The following is a 21482-nucleotide window of genomic DNA, read 5'->3' as shown; positions in this document are numbered from 1 at the left end:
GCACAGAAATTTTACGCTAAGTGTTTAATGATTTACCAGCCCAAGATCCCTAAATTAAATATTTGTAATGATCAGCAATTACATAGCTGTGATTTCCTTTACAGTATTTACGATATGGAACTATTTTGATTTATTTTCAACTTTCCACTGAACATCACATGCACATAGTAAAATGCATTTTCAGAGGGCTCACAAAATGTGGTTTTCATAAAGAACAATGCAAAACAAATTAAGGATGATTTCCTGTTTTTCATATGCTGAGATCTATACTTCTGTAAAAATTACAGGGGGCTGACATGGAATATTTTTTTCAATTCAAAGTCATACACAAAAGAACTCACTGATGTGAATATTTAAAAGGCAGGAGCCCCACGTTTTCTGATTAAAAGCTCTATTGTGTTTGTTCCTTAAAATAAAATAAATATTTTAAATGCACAAAAGGGGATAAACATTTCACAGGAAAACTGACCATGAGAAAGAGCTCCACTCGCTAGATTCATTGGAGATCACAAGGTATAATTTTGATGCTCTTTGTATCCATAGCCCTTTTTATAGTGTACCTGATAAATTTAAAACCAGCATTAGACATCTTGGAGTGATTTTTCTCCATGATATTTCAATTATTATTTGCATAAGGATATCTGCAATCTGAAAGACTTTCGACAATGCCTTTTTCACTGTGCAAGCACTGATATTTGCCTTTTAAATATGTATTTGGGGAAGGTATTGTATTTGTGATACTTAGTCTTATGGCTAAGAAGATTAAATATGGCTTTGATCAAAATGTAATATGTTGTAAATCAAGCTTCCAAAGATGTCATTTTATTTAGTTGTTTGTAGCAGGGGTTGTGAAAAACAGACACAGATCCTTCCCCTCAAAACACTGCTAAAACATTGCTTCTAAAAGGCTGGGAAAAATAATACCTCTATGTTAAAGCAGAAGGTGCCAGCCCACAATTTCCCCACCCACTTTTAGTTCATCTTTCAGGAATTATTTTAACTAGCTTTGTTCTGACATATGTCTCTTGGAGCTGAGATATAAAGATACATGATCCTGTGTGGAATTCTGCTCTGTTAACAGCTTGTGTTCTGCATTGGCTCACCTCCACTCCATCTCTTCTTCCTGTGTTACAGGAAAAGCCTTACCAGTGTTCTGAGTGCAACAAGGCTTTCAGTCAGAAACGTGGCCTGGATGAACACATGAGGACACACACAGGAGAGAAGCCATTCCAATGTGATGTGGGTTAAGTTTCCTTTTGATCTACTTATGTTTAATTTACAAATGAATCCCAGAGAGATTTCCCTTTAAATTGGGATCCCAAACGTATTGACTTCTTAGTTGTAAAGCATTAGGATTTTCTTCTGCTAAATATTTCACTGCAACTACAGCATTTGATATTGTTCCATAAACTTTCATGATTTGCAGTCCTTTAAGACCAACTAATTCAGCATTAAGAGGTAATTATGTTAGCTCAAGGTTTGTTTGTTTTTGTTACGCTATGGCCAATCTGCTACATATATTTATTTTATGGCAATCTTCCCTAAAATGTTGCTTGCACCACAGTAAATGGAATTTGGATATTTTAGATTATTTGAAACAGATTGCACTTTGTATCGAACATAATAATAGTGACAAAGTAACTGTTGTCTCACACAGAAACCCAAAGTGAAGAAAAACTATTTTTTTTAAAAGGGGGTGGATAGGCTTATTATGCATATACAAGTTACACGTGAGACAGGTTATAAATGCCTTAGCTTTTAAAAATATATAATTTTACTGAACATTTTAAAAAGGAGAGTAAAAGTTAATACAAACTAAAATAAAGCAAAAAGAAACACACAGAAAAACAAAAAGTAGAATAAAAATAGGAAAGAAAGAAAGAAAGTATGTGGCCTCTATTCTTTGTTATACCAGTAGCAATATAGGAAGATATTGCAAGTGGATGACCACTTTATTGACATTGGCAAAGGCATATTTCATATTGTCCAGGAAAAGGCAACAATAACCCTCACCTGTATTTTATTAAGAAAACCACATGACTAGACAGTACTAAATAACTGATGATAATGGTGCTCAATTATTGGCTGACACTCAACATTCTACTTAGGAATAGCTGAGGAATTTTTTTGAGTTCTAATGACATGACTAGATTAAAGCCTTAGGGGCATATATTTGCTGATTGTGGCCTTGCATGAAAATAAAATACATAGCTGCAAAGGCAGAATGATAATGATAGAACATACAAAGCATGAGTGTAGGAAAGCTCAATACAGTGAATGAGTAAATGAACCGACATCTTAGTTATTGATGAGTTGAAATGTACTGAAAATGATGCACTTTTATGATCAAGTTCAAATAAAGTCAACATGTAAAGAAGACGAGCTACTTAGTTTTGGAGACTAGAATGCTGAAGTTGGAAATATTAAAGAGGAAAGCGTAGTTGGATTGGATGGTCTAGGATAAGGGTCCCCAACCTTTTGGGCACAGGGACCAATTCTGTGGAGAGAGGTTTTTCCATGGACCGGAGGATGCGTGGTTTTGTGTATTGCCTGCATCCTGCTGATGGGGCTTTGCAGACTGGTTGCTGGCATGCCGTGGCCGGTACTGGTCCAGGGACTGGGGGTTGGGGACCCCTAGTCTAGGGAACCAAAATGAAGTAATCATTTTTTTTTGCTAATCCAAGATTACCTCATTGCTAAACAGTCTTTCAGTGACCAAAACAATATCTCTATACATATACACCACCCGACGAGTACATAGATATCAAACTGACCTTAATATTGGTACAATGAGGTGGAAGAGCTCAGTCATGACAACAAAGACATGGCTAAAGGCTGTGTCAACCCTGCAAAATAGACCAAATCAGGAAACTAGCTTCACAGGAAGATAAGAACTATATTTTATTAAGAGGCTATAGTGGCAGAATCTTGCAAGCTTATCCATGGCTTCTCTTCCACCCTCTTATATCACATGGAGTCGGGGGAAGGCAGTCCTTTTCTCATCCTTTTTCACTTTGACTTTAATACATATTCAGCATCTGTTTTTTCCTACTGGCTTAAGGATATCTTCTTTGAGATCTTCGCTGACCTCTCTGAATAGCTCCATACAGACTGACAGTGGAACAGATCACAGACTGTTCATGTTCAGGTTTCAAGTTCACCTCAAGCCAAAATAGAAAGCAAACCATTTTTTTGCAATATAATCTTAAGGATATATGCACTAATTTCAAGGACAATATCAATTTTCTGAAGAGTCCTTGGTGTTCTCGGAGTTTGGTGGTTTTCTTGCAGACATTTCATTGCCAAACCAGGTAACATGATCAGTGCTAGAAGTGGGTAGGGTTTGCTCTTATTTTTATATACCAATAGCTTCCCTGTCAGTATTAATGGGAATGTTCTTGGTGGCTCCTTGATTAGGGTTTTTTTATTGCTAGCTTTTTGTCTTTGTTTATATCTCCTTGATTAGGATTTTGTTTGCTTCTTGATTGTTGGTCTAGTGTTAATCTCTGCTTACTTGGGTGTTGTTGGTGAGGAGATGTTTTGGCCTTTTGAACCCTTTGATTGTCTTTTTTCCATGGTATGTAGATGTTGTTTACCTCTATGTGTCTGGCTGCTTTGTCTGAATGCCAGGCCTCCAGGAATTCTTTGGTGTTTTTGGAGTTGGCTTAATTTGGGATGCTCACTGTTTCCAGTTGACACTATGGTGGATTTTGTCCATGTGTTAAAAATTAAGGAGTTAATTAATTAAGAGAGCACCAAAGACCTTACAGTTCAACACTGAGCTACAAATATTCTCTTCTATCAGTATCACTTTCTGATTCAAATATGCAAATATGATTGCCTATAATATTTACTGAATTTTGTATATTTATTTGTAGGAGTTATAGCTTCATGATTTTAATAAAAGGGAAATTTAAGAGTTTCCATTTAGGTATGGAAATCAGTATGGTCTAATCGTTCACATGGTACATTCGACTACATGGTACATTGGTACATGGTACATTGAGAATATCAACATTGGGAAGATGACACATTCTTAATATTTGACAGATTAATATATGCCCAGTTTCTGAACGTATACATGGCTGAAGATGATATATATTGGTCTGTATTTGTTTATATAATAGCCATCCATCACTGAATTATTTTTTTAGCATTAGATCCTCCCATACCACATGTAGAATATCGGGCAGCAAGGGATCTCCAACAATTTTGGTTTTGAGTGGGTATTTCAGCCTCTTCACATGTGATGTTTAGAGTCTTTAAGTCTTCCATTAATTTTCTTTGCCATGTATTTCAAGGGCAACTTCTTGGTCCTTTGGCATCTGGGGGGGGGTTCCATTCATTGCCATCTTGGGAATTCAACTGTTCTCCATGCAGACATTATGATGTGTGAGTTGGACTCTTCTACATGTGACAATTTACAACAGACATTCTTTTGGAGCACTTTTTGTTCACAATATGATCAAAATAGTGAAATTTAGGATTCGGCAAAGGTATCTTTGTTGAAAGATGTCAAGTCTCTTGTTAATACTGCTTATGCCTTCCACGTTTTGCTGGCATAAATAGCTGTCAGGATCACTATAGAGGCAAGCAAATGGGAATTTAAGATTCAGTGATATAGATGATGAGGATCAGATTTTATTCAGGGCTAACAATCTGTCCCTTTAAAAATTATAAGCACTACAGCAGAGTTCCTCAACCTTTTGGCTTTGCAGACTGGCAGGGGGGAAGAGGGGATGGTTCTGCATGTGTGTATGTGTGCACAGCTCCATTTGCATGAGCAGCAAGCACATGCACACACCACTCGGACAAATGGATCTCGTGCACACTTCTGCTGCCCAGTTCTGAAAGACTCAAGGCCTGGTAGTGGGCCGTGGGGACCCCTGTGCTACAGAATCATCAATTTTAAAAAAAGAATCATCAAGAAGAATCTCATTGAATTAAAGAACACAATAATTGCTTTTGAGGTTTGGCTAATGAAATCAGATCTGTATTTGTATTTATGTTTCATATATAGAACAGCAAATTACATTATGTAAAATTGCCTTAATGTTCATACATCTATGTTTATACAGGCAGTCCTTTATTTACAGCCACAATTGGGCCCATAATTATGGTTGTAAGTCATTGTGCTCATTAAGCGAGGCATTCACATGATTGCCTTACTTAATGACCACAGTCCTGGCTCTGTTTGTTGTGATTGTTAAATGAACATGTGCATCATTAAGCTGAGCATAGGATGCCTCAGAGCTTGAGGGAGGCCCTGGGAAGCCTGGTGCAGGCTCAGGCAACATCTCTGAGGTATCCCTTGCATAGCTTATTCCTTGCTGGTTCCCACATTTTGGGTCTCCTCCCCACAACATCAGGTCTTGCTCTACTTGCCTCTTTTGAAGATTCCCTTTTCAAAAGAACACCCAGCCAATGCAACATGCAGCCTTTCTGCAGAAGTCACCTCGAGCTATCCAGGAAGTGGGCACCATTCTCACCATCTCCTAAAAAAGAGATTCTGAGAGATTGTGGAAATGATATCCACCTCCACAATGGCCCAAGGTGGCCTCTATAAAAGGCCAAGCATCATATTGGTTGATTTTCTTTTTGAAAGGCGATTTCTGAAAATTGCCTTTTTGAACAAGAATCAGCTAATGCACCATGTAGCCTTTTTATACAGAAGTTGTTCCTTTCCTTCCTGGAAGTGGGCACCATTTTATATAGGAAGGCTGTGCAGCACTTCGGCTGATTCTCTTTCAGAAAAACAATCTTTGGAAGAGGTAAGTGAAGAAAGGCATGACAGGGCAGAGAGGAGGCCCAAGGGTCTCTGCCTTCGCTGGGCTGAAGAAGGACCAAGTCCTGTGGACCCAGCCAGGCAGAAATCAGGCCCTAGGGACTCTGAGGGGCAGGTTGGACAGGAAAGATAGGCAAGGAAGGACAGTTACCATGTCTCTGGTCAATCGTAAGGACAGGCTGATTGCCAAGCATTTGAATTGTGATCTTGTGACTGTGGGAGTACAGCAACAACTATTAACTTTAGATGCAGGCCATAACTTCTTTCATTCAGCACCATCATAATTTTGAACAGTCGTTGTGTTGAGGAATACCTGTGTGCTGGAAACAAGTGCCTCTCTTTTATGGCTTTAGGGGAACAATTTTTAAGAATCTATATTTTGTCATCTAGTGTTAGGTACAACTTTTTAATTTTTTTTAAAATCAAGTTCTTAATTTTAGGTTCAGTCAATATGTTTAATAGTACTTCTACCTCACTACAGAAGTACCATGTGAAAATCTTTTTAATCTCAAAAGATAGCAGGATAAAGTATGGAATTAAACATTAAATCATAGAATCACTGCGATTAACTGAACTAATTATTTTCATGCTTGAAAGTTTCCCAGATCAGTTCTTGATCATGAATGGGGGCTTCCTCATCCAGAATGATCACAAATGGCACACAGGATGGATTTGTGTGAAGGTCCTTCGGCACGGCTGCTGCCTGCTCATTTAAGCAGGAACTGAGAGTCCAAGAAGACCCCCCTAAGAAGTACTCTCCCATCCAGAACTAAAAAATAGAAAATCCTAACCAGGAGCCCCCCCCCCCCGGCAATCCATAGGGGTGAAACCAAAGCTTGTTTTTTTTTTCATCCAGTCTCTGAAAGCCTTCAGACAGAAGGACAAGATTTTGATGGCACCCCCAAAATCAAGTGATGTTTATATTTTCTATATTTTCAAGGAAAAAGATTTCCTTCCTTCTTTAGCAATGGGAGAAGTCATCTATCTTCAGTTCCTTGCATGAAATTTTTGGTTAATATACTGTAAATGAACTTGAATTACTAGCTGTAAGATTTTAGTGAAACAGGCTTTCTTTTTCAGAGATTTATAAAATCAAATGAACTTGGAGTATGTTTGTAATTACAGACTCTTTGTTTTTCTGTGTTTTCATTTGTTGTGTTCCAGGTTTTTTTTTTCGTTTTTTTTTGAATGGTGAATTGTTCATTTTTATTTTATGTGTATTTGTTTGGTAATGGACTGTCTTGTATAATGTAATAAATTAAATCAAATGCATATATAAAAGTTGCAGTTTACATCAGTCTAGTTAGCAATCCTTAGATGATTATGGGAAAGAAAACAATTTAAAATGTCTCAATTTCAGAAATGACATAGAAGATGGTCATTTGGTTTATTCAACATTATTCATAATGTTAGGTACTAGGAGACCTATATATGAGTTGTTTAAAAAGGTCTTTAGCAATTAATGACTTTGTTTTGATTTTTGCTCCTTTTTTTACCTCTGCATTTTAGGTTTGCGATTTGTCATTCAGCCTCAAGAAAATGCTAATCCGGCACAAGTTGACTCACAATCCGAATCGGCCCATGGCTGAATGCCAGCTATGCCACAAAAAGTTTACAAGAAATGACTACCTCAAAGTCCACATGGAAAATGTCCATGGGGAAACTGACAGCTAATTCTGGCTTAAACAAGACAGTGTGTAGTGTTTTCATTGGATGCTTCTAACTCCAAAGTTCAATCAGATCAGTAAATACACTATATAGACTGTATATTTAAAAAAGTGCTCATGTAGACACTTCTTTCTATGCAAAGTAAAAGTACTATATGTTCAGCTGAGGTGGGAATAAAAATAATTAATGTCATGGTGAATCAAAACTTTATTTTTAATTGGGAAAATTATTAGTAAAATATGTTATAATTCTATCATAATTTTTTTATTTCAATATAGTAAAACTTTCATTCAGTCATAGGCACACGGCTTAGGGTAAGGTCAATTACTTTCAATATGTAGCATTTAGCTACATTTCTCAGTAGAATGTATTTTTTAGCTATACATCAGGGAAGGAATAGCTTTGATTCTTATTTTGAGAAAAGCAAAGCTTATATCCCATTATTTCATCCATTCCACATTCATTCTGTAGAATAAGCAACAGGCTTTTATTGAAAGCACAGGATTTTCAGCATGACATGGTTTTGGAAAAAGACAAACAACTTAAGGTTAGGACAGATCTGGTCAAATGCATACCTGTTAGAAAATTTGTTAGCACTGCTCTGTTTGGGCATCTGCTTTCTTTGAAGGGCAAGGCTGTGATGGACAAAAGTCAAACCTATGTTTACAGATGCCCCATTTGAAACCTCTGCAAGCCCTTCTCTTTTTGGCCATATAGTATCCATACCAAAGATTAAAATCACACGATGATTATGATCAACAGACCGAGATGCAGTATCTCCAGGGTATCTCTTGGCTGCTACAAAGTGTTCTTGTTTATTTGCTCTTGTTTTAGTCTGCTTAAGGGAACCGGGGCATAGATAACAGTTCTTTGTCCTGATTCTGGTATAAATTCAATGGAAAATCCTAAACTAGCTTTTCTCAATTTGGCACTCTCAAATTTGTTGGATTAAAGTAGGGAATGTTGTTAACTATGAATTCTGGGAATTGTAGCCTAATACATCAGAAAATTCAGATTAAGAATGATTTGTCTAAACATTTTCCCATTACAACTATTCCTGTTAGCAAGGTTTTTTAAATGGGCTCGATTGATTGACTCTGCAGACATTTCAGAAATATAAAACTGGAACTGTGAGGCACTTAAATTTGATTTCAAATTTTTTACTTTGGGCATTAGGTGCAAAAGTACTAACTGTATGAAATTCTTAAGAGCAGACACATATGTTTCAGGAAAAGGACAGATATACAATCCTGGAAAAAGATGCAGCTGGTTTAAATAGTTGAAGACAACATTTGTACCACCAAACACTGTGAAGCAGTTTTTTGGTACTGATGCTGAAGCACTGCATAGTTCTGACAGAGGATATATTGTATTCTGTGTTTGCATCTGATAGGTTGGTTTCACAATGCAAGAAATTCTTAATAAAATTGTGACTAGGATTAATTGACTTTTATTCAATTAGTCAGCATGATTTTTCAAGCAACACTTGCTATTATATGTTAATGAACTCAGAATTTATATCAAAATTAGAATATATTTCAAACAGCACTCTCTTATCATAGCATTCTAAGGGAGATTTAAAATCTTCACTGTTCGAATGTGATTGGAATTATAATATTGGTTGTTACTGAACAAGGCAAAACAAAAGCAGTCCTAAGAAAGATCTGTTTTAACGTGCAGCATTAGTGCTAATACAATATTTGTAAATGTTAAATTTATTTTATTTATTTTATTCGATTTATATACCGCCCTTTCCCGAAGGACTCAGGGTAGTTTACAGGGTAATTAAAACAAGGAATACAAAAGTTAAAAGCAATTTAAAAAATTACATCGATCCCTGAAAAACTAAAAACCCCAATTAAAATTAAATTAAAATTCTCAGCCTGGGCCAGAGAGCTCGAAGAGCCAGGTCTTCAGGTCCCGGCGAAATGAACGGAGGTCGGGGGCAGTCCTAAGCTCCATGGGCAGCTGGTTCCAGAGGGCAGGCGCACCCACTGAGAAGGCCCTCCCCCTGGGTGTTATCCGCCAGCAATCTTTTACCAGCGGCACCCTGAGAAGACCCTCCCTTTGGGAGCACACTGGACGAAGGGAACTTGATGCTGGCAGCAGGTGTTCCCTCAGATATCCTGGACCCAAGCCATTTAGGGCTTTATAGGTCATCACCAGCACCTTGAATCTCACCCGGAGGGCAACCAGGAGCCAATGCAGCTCGCAGAGTAGAGGTATTACATGGGAGTATCGGGAAACCCCCATCACAACTCGCGCGGCCGCATTCTGCACCAGCTGAAGCCTCCGAGTGGTCCTCAAGGGCAGCCCCATGTAGAGAGCGTTGCAGTAGTCTAAACGGGAGGTCACGAGCGCATGAGTGACTGTGCGTAGGGCATCTCGGTCCAGATAGGGTCGCAACTGGCACACCAGGCAAACCTGGGCAAAAGCCCCCCTGGTCACAGCTCCTATATGATCTTCAAAATTGAGCCGTGAATCCAGGAGGACGCCCAAGTTGCGAGCCCTATCAACGGGGGGGTAACACCTCACCCCCCATTGTTAAAGGTGGAATGGTCTGGTTAACCCGAGATGCCGATATGCACAGCCACTCAGTCTTAGCAGGAATGAAAACTTAATCTCAGAATATTATCCAACATTTGATTAAACAAAGGAATATATAATTATATTGCTAGGATTTTTAGCCTAAATAAATTTGTGCAATTTTGAATAAGACTTGTGAAATAAATTTCTCATAACTGTAAAAAAAAAAACCCCTACTATTATGAAGACTAAAAGTGAGTTAAGAATAATTTGTTAACATTATTACCTCTTAACGTTAGTTCCTCTTAATTAGCAGAGTAATTCCTTGAATTCTCATGTGTGGATAAGAATATAGAGTTTGCATGAAAAGATGATTCATGATTGAAAATAAAAGATACCAACCTATATTCTCTAAAGAAAACAAATCTGTTTTTGGAAAATTAAATTCTTTACAATATAACCCATGTGTTTTCTTTCATACCTATATTAACGATATTAGTGCTTGGCTATAGCAAATCTTCTGTATCCATAGATACAGAAAAAAATCTCTATTAACATCCATATTTAAATTGATGCAGGATAAATATTTCTACTATGCTTGTTCTGAAACACTTAGCTGTCCCTGACTCGAAATAATTATTTCAGAATGGAGCTGATACTCCAAGCTTTCTTTGCAACAGAGATATTTACTCATTTCTAGAAGGCTTACTTCAAAACCTAATCTGAAATATTCCAGAGCAGTGAAATATGGCAATTTGCCCACAAATTCTGATGCATATCTTCTAATACCTATAAACTTTTCCAGAACCAGACTCTAATCAAAACTGAACAATTCTCCATTATGGAACAATTTTCCATAATAATATAACCAATAGATGCATTTGTTGTAGCATTCAGTCTTGTTTTGCTGTTATTGTTGTAATTGGTATTTGCTTTACATAAATGTGCATTGATGTGTTATCTAGCCTGTTTTGGGAAAATATTTGATTTGGAAAATGAACTGGACTTTGGTTTTTCTGGAGGGAGAAAGAAAGGAAAATGGGGCTGTTTTAAGATGAGTAATTTACATAGACTTGTATGTGTGTGTGTGTGTGTGTATGTGTGTGTGTGTGTGTGTGTGAAATGTTTGTTAAGTATTTAGAATGCACTTGCTTAGGTCCCAAACATGGGACAAATCTTATTTCCTGTTTCAGCCTAACCCAAGGCCATCTACAGGCAGTAGCCACAGTAGTGGCAGCTCATATTTGTGTAAATTTTTTTGGCTTGCTAACAAAGAATAAAGGGAGAATATATATTGCATATATTCTAAATTTCTCAGAATTTTCAAGAGTTTTAAGTTTATCTTAATTATCAGGAGAACCCAAGACAATAATGTATAAGATGTGAACTGAAGTATGTTGTATTAGTGAAAAAGTGTGACAAAACTTTCTGTACTGCTTTTCCTGCTTGGGTCTTTCATCTCTTCTTGTACCAATTGTGTGTCCTAAAGATTTAATGTTATTAGCTGATATTTTTATTGAAGAATCTCTGTGCAGAACCTTCATACTGAAATCTGTAATTAATAAGTGTGCTTTACATATGCATATAGATACATATGTATGAACAGTACTAGTTCTTGAATAGAGGACCTGCTATTGTCTCCTCTTTCCTGACTCCATCATAATCTTGATAAAATGTTATAAGGCATTATTTCAGGACAATCCCTTTCAGTAAAGCTTCTGGCTCTAGAATATATACCTTAATGCTGTTATCCATAATAACTTCTTACTGAAGTGTACTATTTATTCATCTCTGTGTATGATGGAGGAGTTTATCAATGAATTGTTGTAATTATTCATCCAATTATATGGAATGTTTGAGCTTTTTGTGTAAGTGAAGTACACCAATATAAAATGGACCAAAGATATATTAAAGCTACTGTTTATACATAGAAGTAATTTGAGATTCCCTACTTTTTCAGCCCAGCTTTGAGATATTCAGGAATGAACATTTAATTGGTAATTGCTTTTACCAGCACACATGGGATTACTACTTTGAAAAACTGATAGCAACTGACTTCATTGAATAATTCATTTGAATTTAGCAGATTTCACCTGTCACTATGTCAGTAATAAGTCAATTACTTGACTCTGGCTTTGAAATAAACAAAGCCAATTGGACTGTTCAAATTATAAAGCAACAGCAAGGAAGGAATTATAGTCTGTAACAAATTTTTTTTAAAAAACAAAAACAAAAAACATACCCCCCAAAGAACACTGGGTGAATTCACGTTGTTTTGAGTGAGCATCAGCAAATATTTTAAAATAACCCAGTGAAAAGTAACAGACAATGAAGTCATGCTATTTCCAGAGACAATATGGTATCTTGTTTAGAGAATAAAAAAAAAACATAAACCAAAACCTCATGTTTTTAAGCCCCATCCCCACCTTAACATTTACTTTCCTATTCCAAACTATTAATTTTCTCAATCCTGTTTTTACTATTCAAAACTTTGTAAAACTCTGGGATGAATTGTTCTTTCCAGCTACAGTTCATGGCTTTGATCCTCAATGAATTGCTTGGAACACTCTCAAGGAATTAACCCATTTTGAAGTCAATGGTGAAATGCTCATGGCATTTTGAAGGCAAATTACAGATAATTTGTAGTATACAAGAGTTTTCTGTTGCCACCTTTGCATCTACTGATGACATACTTGTATTTTAGATGAAGTTAAGGGTTTGGCTCAGTGTTAAACTGCATAAAGGACTGTGATTGCCTCTTAAGCAGACTTTCTGTGCAAATACAAAAGCTTGCTTATAAATATATATATATAAATAATGTGGTTTGGAAATAGTTGTGCCATGTTTTCCTAAAAGTAAAACCTAGCTTGATTTTTAAGGGTGGGCCTAATATAAGCTACCCCAAAAATAAACTCCAGTTTTGGAGCTAGGCATACTCCTAAAAATCAAGTTTGGGAGTGGGGGGTGGAGTTTCCCCATGCACCCTGCACCCACTTACCGTTGCAGCCAGGCCTACCACCAATCAACATCTCCTTCACCTCCCTCACAGATAGTGCCTGTGGGTGAAGGGAGAGAGCCAGCTGAGGCTGGGGTGACAGCGCCAACTCCAGATGCCGGGGATGACAATGCCTAGCTGGTGGTGTGGCTAGGTCCGACCCGCAGAACTAGTGAGCGACACACAGGCAGTTCTGGGGATGGCACAGGAGGCAGGAGCTTCAGGAGAGTGGTGGCATAGTTCGGCTGTCACCGGCCTGGCAGCTGGCCAAATACACACACTGGGTGCTTCAGGCCACCCATTGATGAAGTGGAGGGAGAGGCGCCTAATGGACAACGATGAAGGGGAGTGGAGCTATTCTACGGTGCCAGGGCGGCATATGATGGACATTTTGCGGGAGAAGTTTGGAGAGGCTGGGTTCCAGGATCGCCCCTCATGGCTGTATTGGGAGGTGGGGCCTGAGTTGGCATCATGGCCATGAACGGGACCCCAGCCAACACAGCCAGTGCAGATCTGGTTCTGATTGGCAGTCCAAAACTGAAATTGGATGCCAGCCATGTACCAAACAATAGGTGATGTTTTAATGCAACTTGAACTTTGCTCCTTTTTAAAAGTTGATCTTCCCATAGATTTATGAATTTGAAAATACTAAAAACTCAAATCACAAACTTAAGTGAATACATTTTGGATTGATCTCATAATGTCAGAGTCTATCATTATGTAAACTGTTAGGAACTACGTATTCCACTAATCATTCTCTGTCTTTTTAAAATAATACTGGATATTAATAATATTGCACCCAGTCAGATTTGTCTGAGAAGCCAAGGATGCTTTGGCATAAAAAACATTTAATCTGTCTTGTACCAGGAACACTAAGGATTACTGTTAATAATACTAAGTTATTATATGTTTCAGAATTCACATGCAGAGAAAAGCAAAACTGAAACAAGTAAGTCAAGCGGTAATGAATGATAATTGACATAAAATGTCACTTTCTCTGTGTCTTGTTAGTTCTGCTTGTTTGACATCTATCTTTCAGGCAGTTAAGGTGATGCTTAACCCCTGGCCACTACTTAGGTTACAACAGTAAGATTACAGCCTTTGCATAACATGCATTCTATCATCACCCTCCAGTGACAAAAGAAATTGGGCAGAAAACCCAGCAATCCAAAATGATAGAGGCCAGCCAGGTGCTCCCTGTTCTGCCATGAGTTCTCTCTCAACTAGATGAGAAAGCATTCTTACACTTCCTGATCTCAATCTGGCAGGAGATTAATTAGTTTAGACCAACAAGCCAGGCTGGAGAAAAGGACTGCAGAATACAAAAGTTTGTATGGCCCAAATTCTGTTGGGCTTTCACAAAGCTGTAAAAATTTGGCTCTCACCCTGAAGTGATTTACTTCCTTATAATTTATTTCTGGGTTTTCCCCCCAATTGTTTTGTTCCTCAATGGACAGCTATATCTGTTTTGAATTTTATTACTTCTGTGGTTTATGTTTTAATCCTAGAATTTTACCTAGAGTTTCTCTATTAAGGTAGCATAAAATAGATTAGCTACTGAATTTTTTAAGAAATGGCTAACATAAATGAAAAAAACCAAGTAAACTACTTTAATCATATATACTTTGGAAAAGATTTATTCAAGAGTTAACTGGTGGTACATCATCATAGATAATATCTTAAAATATGGACATCAAGAAGAAATCTAACTATGTCAGAACTGAAATCCTTCCCCATGATGGTGTATTGAATGGACGAATGATCCTGCTGACGCACAGCTGCTTTTGCTACCAAAGCTGGTTATTTGGTGGCTTTGCTCCCTGTTTTTTGAAGGGTAGTTTAGGAAGGGACTGACCTTCAGACAATCTTTAGGATGACCTTCAGACAATCTTTCACCGATGAGGGAGAAGAGGGGGTCTGGATACCTGCAATTCTTCATAAGGCGTTGTCGGGAGATCTAATTATGCCAACTTTTCCCTTCAGCTGCTCATTTTTCTTAAACACACCTGGGTTTTAATTGCACTTTTTGAAGCTTTACAGTCTCTTGATTTATGATTAGTTGAGTTCTGACCTATTTTATAACCCTTTTATGGACTTGATTTTTTTTTGGTCTTTTGCTGTTTACTATTAAATTCTAAACATTTTTAGTCTTAAGGAAGTTTATGTTTACACAGGATTATACTACAATTTTTTGCTCTGTCTAGATTTTCTTCTTTTCTTAAAAAAGAAGTTATTTAATTTCTAGCTTTTCTTTTTTTAAAAAAAGAATTTATTACAACTAGGCAATCCCATAAAATATAGACTATACATAGAAAAATTCAAATTCTAGATAAGGTACAAATCAATATATTAAGTTAAAGTTATAAATGAATTGTATATAATTGTAAAATATGAAGTTATTCTGGGTATTAAAGTATACTTCTGTAACTTGTTTAACCATTCTTCTGAGGAAGGAATAAAACAGCCTTTCAAGTAAGAAACATATATGATATGATAGTTAACTTGTACAAAGCAAGTCTGATAAACTTTGAAATACTGAACTGATATATGAATTAGTAAATGCTAATAAAAATGGTGGATTGAAATTGTAAGTGAAGTTTTAAAATGGCAACCATAAAGAGTAGTTCCATACTTTTCTAGTTCCCTGGTCTTTTAGGAAGATGCAAAATATGAGGGACTGGAGATGAAATAAGTGTATAAAGAAGTGGAAGGTTCCTATCTAAAATGCTGAGAAAACCTGAAAAACAATCAGCAGCCACTGCTGAACAAAACAGACCAATTATTCAATATATGGCAATTTCCAACACATGGTGTTCTTGTCTTCACAAATCCAATGAAGTCAGTAAGCGTAATCATAATATTTCTTTTCAGAAATATTTGATTCTTCCAGTTGGTATAGAAACTTGAAGTCAAGCTTCAGAGAGCCATAAAGTAAAGTTGACAACTAGGAAGAAGTTGCAGATAACCTTGGATACTTTTAAGAGCTCAAGATACAGTTATCTCTTCTAAGCAGGAAGGTTTCTAATTAAAGGCTGAGTAGAGAATGGGGTCAAAGTTGAACTAAGTGAGCCCATTCTTTTAATGAGAGAAAAATACTTAGAGTAAAAAGTAAAATAGTGGAAGATTTATTTATTTTTTATTTATTTTAATTCCATTTATATCCCGCCCTTCTCCGAAGACTCAGGGCGGCTTACAAGCTTAGCAGTAGCCTTCATTCTATGTATATGCCTGCTTATTAGGGCTTTCACACACACCCCGAAGCGGCATTATTACAAAGTCAGCTTATTGCCCCCAACAATCTGGGTCCTCATTTTACCTACCTCGGAAGGATGGAAGGCTGAGTCAACCTTGAGCCTGGTGGGATGCGAACCTGCACTAATTGCAGGCAGCTGGTGTTACTTAAGGAGGCATTAGCCCACTGTAGTTCAATATGTAGTTCTATTGCTCATAGATCTGTCTTCTATTTATTTCCCACAACAGTCATACATATAAAACTAATGCAAACTGCTAACTCTTTATAAAAGGATTTTAATGGTAAAGCTCACAGATTTTAAATGATTCTGCCATAATGAAGGAGCCACATGGTTTCAGAAATAAAGCATTTATCGTTAAAGTAATATTTTATTATATTAGATTTGTCCTGAACACATCAGGTTTTTTGCTAAGATTAAAGTAACAGAACAAGATGGAAATTGCCTATTATTTCTCCACTTGAATTGCTGCCAGGGGCAGAGAACAGTTCAATGTATTGGAGTGAAACAAGAATAAAGGTTCAAGACAAACTACTCTTGATGATTTGAAGTGTGTGAAAGCTAGCTGAAAGGTTAATACAATTCATACTTGAATGAGTATCTCATCTGGATTGCAGGTAAAAAAAAAGGAACGCTCACATTTTTGTTTTCCTCACAATCCCCAGTGATACCTTCAGCAATAAGATCCAGAGAAGTATGAAAAAGAGTCCTTTTCAATAACAACAAGGCCAAGACCTGCTGTGTTTTTTCACCCTTTTCATTGTTTTGAATTAGACATTTATTCTAGCCAGACAAGATGAGGGCAACAGTCAGGACTTCAAGGCTGTCATTCATGTTGTCATCAGAATGTCAGTGCTTCAAAAGCTTTCTGTTAAATAATTGGAAAAGGGTAAACAGCCCCTTCAGTTGGGTATGCTTTCCAGAAAAATTCAGAACAGGCCCTGGAGTTTTTTGCTTGCTCCAAGTGGCCTACAAGAACAGACTTTGTTTACTGCCAAAAGCTGAACATTTCTACCTAGCTAGTGTGACTGGCCTTGGCTATTCTTTCTCCACTCAGAAGCCCTCCCTTGTATCAATTTGAGGAGAAACAGAGTCACAAATATACACATTTTTTCCCTTAAAGCCAAATAAAAATTGATTACAGATGGCTCTTACGATTTCTGTATTCTCTTTCTGATTTGTTGTAGGTAAATCCACAGCTGCTCTTGATTTTGGAACTAAATTGATAAGCATGGCTTCAGTGCTATTAAAGACAGCAGAATATAAATATCTACATAGTCTTACTATTTTTTTTAACAAACTTTATTTTTAAAGGAAAATACCCTTGTTTCTCCAAGTTAATACCTAATACTGAACTTCCAATAAATCCATTTGTGAAGGGAGTTGTTTCATTCCATTCTGTATCCATCTACTAAGTTTCTATGTAGTTTAGGCAACTAATCTTTATCTTCAAATGTGGAAAATAAAAACATGAAAATTGACTCTCCATACAAAACTTCTTTGCTAAATTTATGCAAACTCTTTTTGTTTTTGTTTGCTGTTTTCACCATGTCTTTCTGTGCCTTTGAGTCACTGTTGACTCACAGTGACTGCATGGACTGTCTGCAGTTTTCTTGGTTAGTTTTCATAATTATTTGCCATTGCTTCTTTCCTAGAACTGAGGGAGAGTGACTGGCCCAAGGTCATCATTGGGCTTAAAGTGGGACTAGAACTCACACTCACACAGGGAAAAGCACTAGGCCACTCAGGTATGAACTAATTATATCCCTGACAAATATACAGTAGAGGTGACAAATAGATTTAAGGAATTAGATCTGATAGACAGAGTGCCTGAAGAACTATGGACGGAGGTTTGCAACATTGTACAAGAGGTAGCAACTAAAACCATCCCAAAGAAAAAGAAATGCAAGAAAGCCAAATGGCTGTTTGAGGAAGCTTTGCAAATAGCTGAGGAAAGGAGGGAAGCGAAAGGCAAGGGAGAAGAAGAAAGATACACCAAATTGAATGCAGAATTCCAGAGAATAGCTAGAAGAGATAAGAAGGCCTTCTTAAATGAACAGTGCAAAGAAATAGAAGAAAACAATAGAATAGGGAGGACCAGAGATCTCTTCAAGAAAATTGGAGAGATGAAGGGAATGTTTCATGAAAAAATGGGCATGATAAAGAACTAAAATGGCAGGGACCTAACAGAGGCAGAAGAGATTAAGAAGAGGTGGCAAAATTACACAGAAAAACTATACAAGAATGAGCTTAAGGTCCCTGATAATCACAATGAGGTGGTCACTGACCTCGAGCCAGACATCCTAAAATGTGAAGTGAAGTGGGCCTTAGGAAAGCTGAGCAACAACAAAGCCAGTGGAGGTGACAGTATTCCAGCTGAGCTATTCAAAATCTTAAAAGACGATGCAGTAAAAGTGCTACACTCAATTTGCCAGCAAATTTGGAAAACTCAACAGTGGCCACAGGATTGGAAAAGATCAGTTTATATTCCAATTCCAAAGAAAGGCAGCACCAAAGAATGTTCAAACTATCACACCATTGCATTCATTTCACATGCTAGTAAAGTTATGCTTAAAATCCTACAAGCTAGACTACGGCAGTATGTGGATCGAGAACTACCAGAAGTACAGGCAGGATTTCGAAGAGGCAGAAGAACTAGAGATCAAATTGCTAACATACGCTGGATCATGAAGAAAGCTAGGGAGTTCCAGAAAAACATCTACTTCTGCTTCATTGACTATGCTAAAGCATTTGATTGTGTGGATCACAACAAACTGTGGCAAGTTCTTAAAGAGATGGGAGTACCAGACCATCTTATTTGTCTCCTGAGAAATCTATATGCTGGTCAAGAATCAACAGTGAGGACTGGACACGGAACCACTGAATAGTTCAAAATTGGGAAAGGAGTCCAGCAAGGCTGTATACTGTCACCCTGCCTATTTAACTTATATGCAGAGCACATCTTGAGAAAGGCAGGGCCAGATGAATCAAAAGTTGGAATTAAGATTGCCGGGAGAAATATCAACAACCTAAGATATGCAGATGATACCACTCTAATGGCAGAAAGTGAAAAGGACCTAAAGAGTCTCTTGTTGCGAGTGAAGTAGGAGAGTGCAAAAGTTGGGTTGAAACTAAACATTAAGAAAACCAAGATCATGGCATCTGGCTCTCTCAATTCCTGGCAAATAGATGGGGAAGAAATTGAGGTAGTGACAGATTTTATTTTCCTGGGCTCCAAGATTACTGCAAATGGGGACTGTAGCCAAGAAATTAAAAGACGCTTGCTCCTTGGGAGGAAAGCCATGGCAAATCTAGACAGCACACTAAAAAGCAGAGACATCACCCTGCCAACAAAAGTGTGTATAGTCAAGGCTATGGTCTTCTCAGTTGCAATGTATGGCTGTGAAAGTTGGACCATAAGAAAGGCTGAGCAACAACAAATTGAAGCCTTTGAACTATGGTGCTGGAGAAGACTCCTGCAAGTCCCTTGGACTGCAAGGCGATCAAACCGGTCAGTCCTAGAGGAGATCAACCCTGACTGCTCTTTAGAAGGCCAGATCCTGAAGTTGAAACTCAAATACTTTGGCCACCTAATGAGAAGGAAGGACTCACTGGAGAAGAGCCTAATCCTGGGAAAGGTTGAAGGCAAGAGAAGAAGGGGACGACAGAGAATGAGGTGGCTGGATGTAGTCACTGAAGCAGTAGGTGTGAGCCTAAATGGACTCCAGAAGACGGTAGAGGACAGGAAGGCATGGAGGAATGTTGTCCATGGGGTCACGATGGGTTGGACACTACTTCGCAACTAACAACAACAAGAAGAACTCACAGCTTCCTGGCTTTTAGCTCAGTGCCTTAACTAGGACATCAAAATTGTTCTTATTTTATCAGAAATATATTCTTGCATTTCCCAACTATTTAGGCCAACTATGTAGGGATTTCATCCATAGTATTAAAAAAATAGTCTGGAAATTAATTACCATTATACCTTGCAAAATTAAAAAAAATCATTTTTGTCTCTCAAGGTTCTCAACTTTATTCTGATTTGCTCATAGCACCCATCATCAAGGTGTGCTTTTTTTAAAAAAAAAGAGTGCTTCTAGACAATTTGTCTTCTAGACAAATTCCACTTTCTATTGTTGTACATATTATCAAATCTGTAAGACTATCAAAAACTTAACATAATCCAATTAAAGTAAGGATGGAAGAGCGAGAATCTGCAAATCACTATATTTCTACTGCCTTTTGTTTATTAATCCTATTATAGTCAGTTATCCATACAGCTTAATTCATTTATATCAGTCAAAGAGTGTGTGACTGCTGAAAGACTTAAGTAACTTCCACTGAGTTCAAAGGGACTCATTCCCAATGAAAATGTGGTTACAATCAGTGTGTTAGGAGGAAAAAAAAGAGGAAAACATGAAAGATGGATATGTCTATCAACTGAGAAAGGAATGAGATAAGAAAAATAACCTATATGATACAGAAATAACTTGTGGAAATGAAGTTGAGTGATGTGAAAGTAAAAACAACCAGGATATATAGAATGGGTGCATAGAGTGAAGTAACTATATTATAAGATTTTTCAAGGAGGACATTTCTTGGCTACTGAATTATAGTAAAATTCAATTTACTTCAAACTATTTTATTAAAAAAAGGGACGCGGTGGCTCAGTGGGTTAGGACGCTGAGTTTGTCAATCAGAAGGTCGGCAGTTTGGCGGGTCGAATCCCGAGTGCTGTGTAACAGAGTGAGCACCTGTTACTCGTCCCAGCTTCTGCCAACCTAGCAGTTCGAAAGCAAGTAAAAATGCAAGTAGAAAAATAGGGACCACTACGGTGGGAAGGTAACAGCGTTCCGTGCACCTTTGGCATCTAGTCATGCCGGCCACATGACCATGGAGACGTCCTCGGACAAGCGCTGGCTCTTTGGCTTTGAAACGGAGATGAGCACCGGCCCCTAGAGTTGGAAACGACTAGCACGCATGTGCGGGGTAACCTTTACCTTTTTATTTTATAAAAGTTCAAAACACCAGATTTTCCCAATAGTTCTCTAGACTCATTTCACACCTTATGCACCCTAGTCCATGGAGGTAGAAATTTATGATCCCTATGTATGAAGACAGGGTGGCAGATTTTCAGTACATGCACCATCAATGCCAAAAGACTTCCATAACTGCAGCATTCTTCACATGTGGTGTGTTTCTTTTTGCATTTCCACTAAATCATTCCTACAGCAACTTCTTTTTATGTTTTCATTTT

At 37.5% G+C, this 21482-nt stretch overlaps 1 protein-coding gene across 1 annotated transcript in view; it reads left to right on the top strand.

The window, feature by feature from the left end:
* The window catches only part of PRDM5 (PR/SET domain 5), a gene marked incomplete at its 3' end in the record, with an annotated part of 77781 nt that extends 70322 nt beyond the window's left edge, over positions 1–7459 (top strand). The window contains exon 14 of the mRNA XM_083367038.1: positions 7295–7459. Within this exon, the coding sequence (XP_083223164.1) occupies positions 7295–7459 (165 nt within the window). The remainder of the gene's footprint in view (positions 1–7294) is intronic.
* Between the last annotated feature and the right edge of the window lie 14023 nt (positions 7460–21482).

Source organism: Vipera ursinii (genome assembly GCF_947247035.1).
Source record: "Vipera ursinii genome assembly, chromosome: 7".
NCBI classification, from domain to species: domain Eukaryota; kingdom Metazoa; phylum Chordata; class Lepidosauria; order Squamata; family Viperidae; genus Vipera; species Vipera ursinii.
This window is presented reverse-complemented; position numbering and strand designations above follow the sequence as displayed.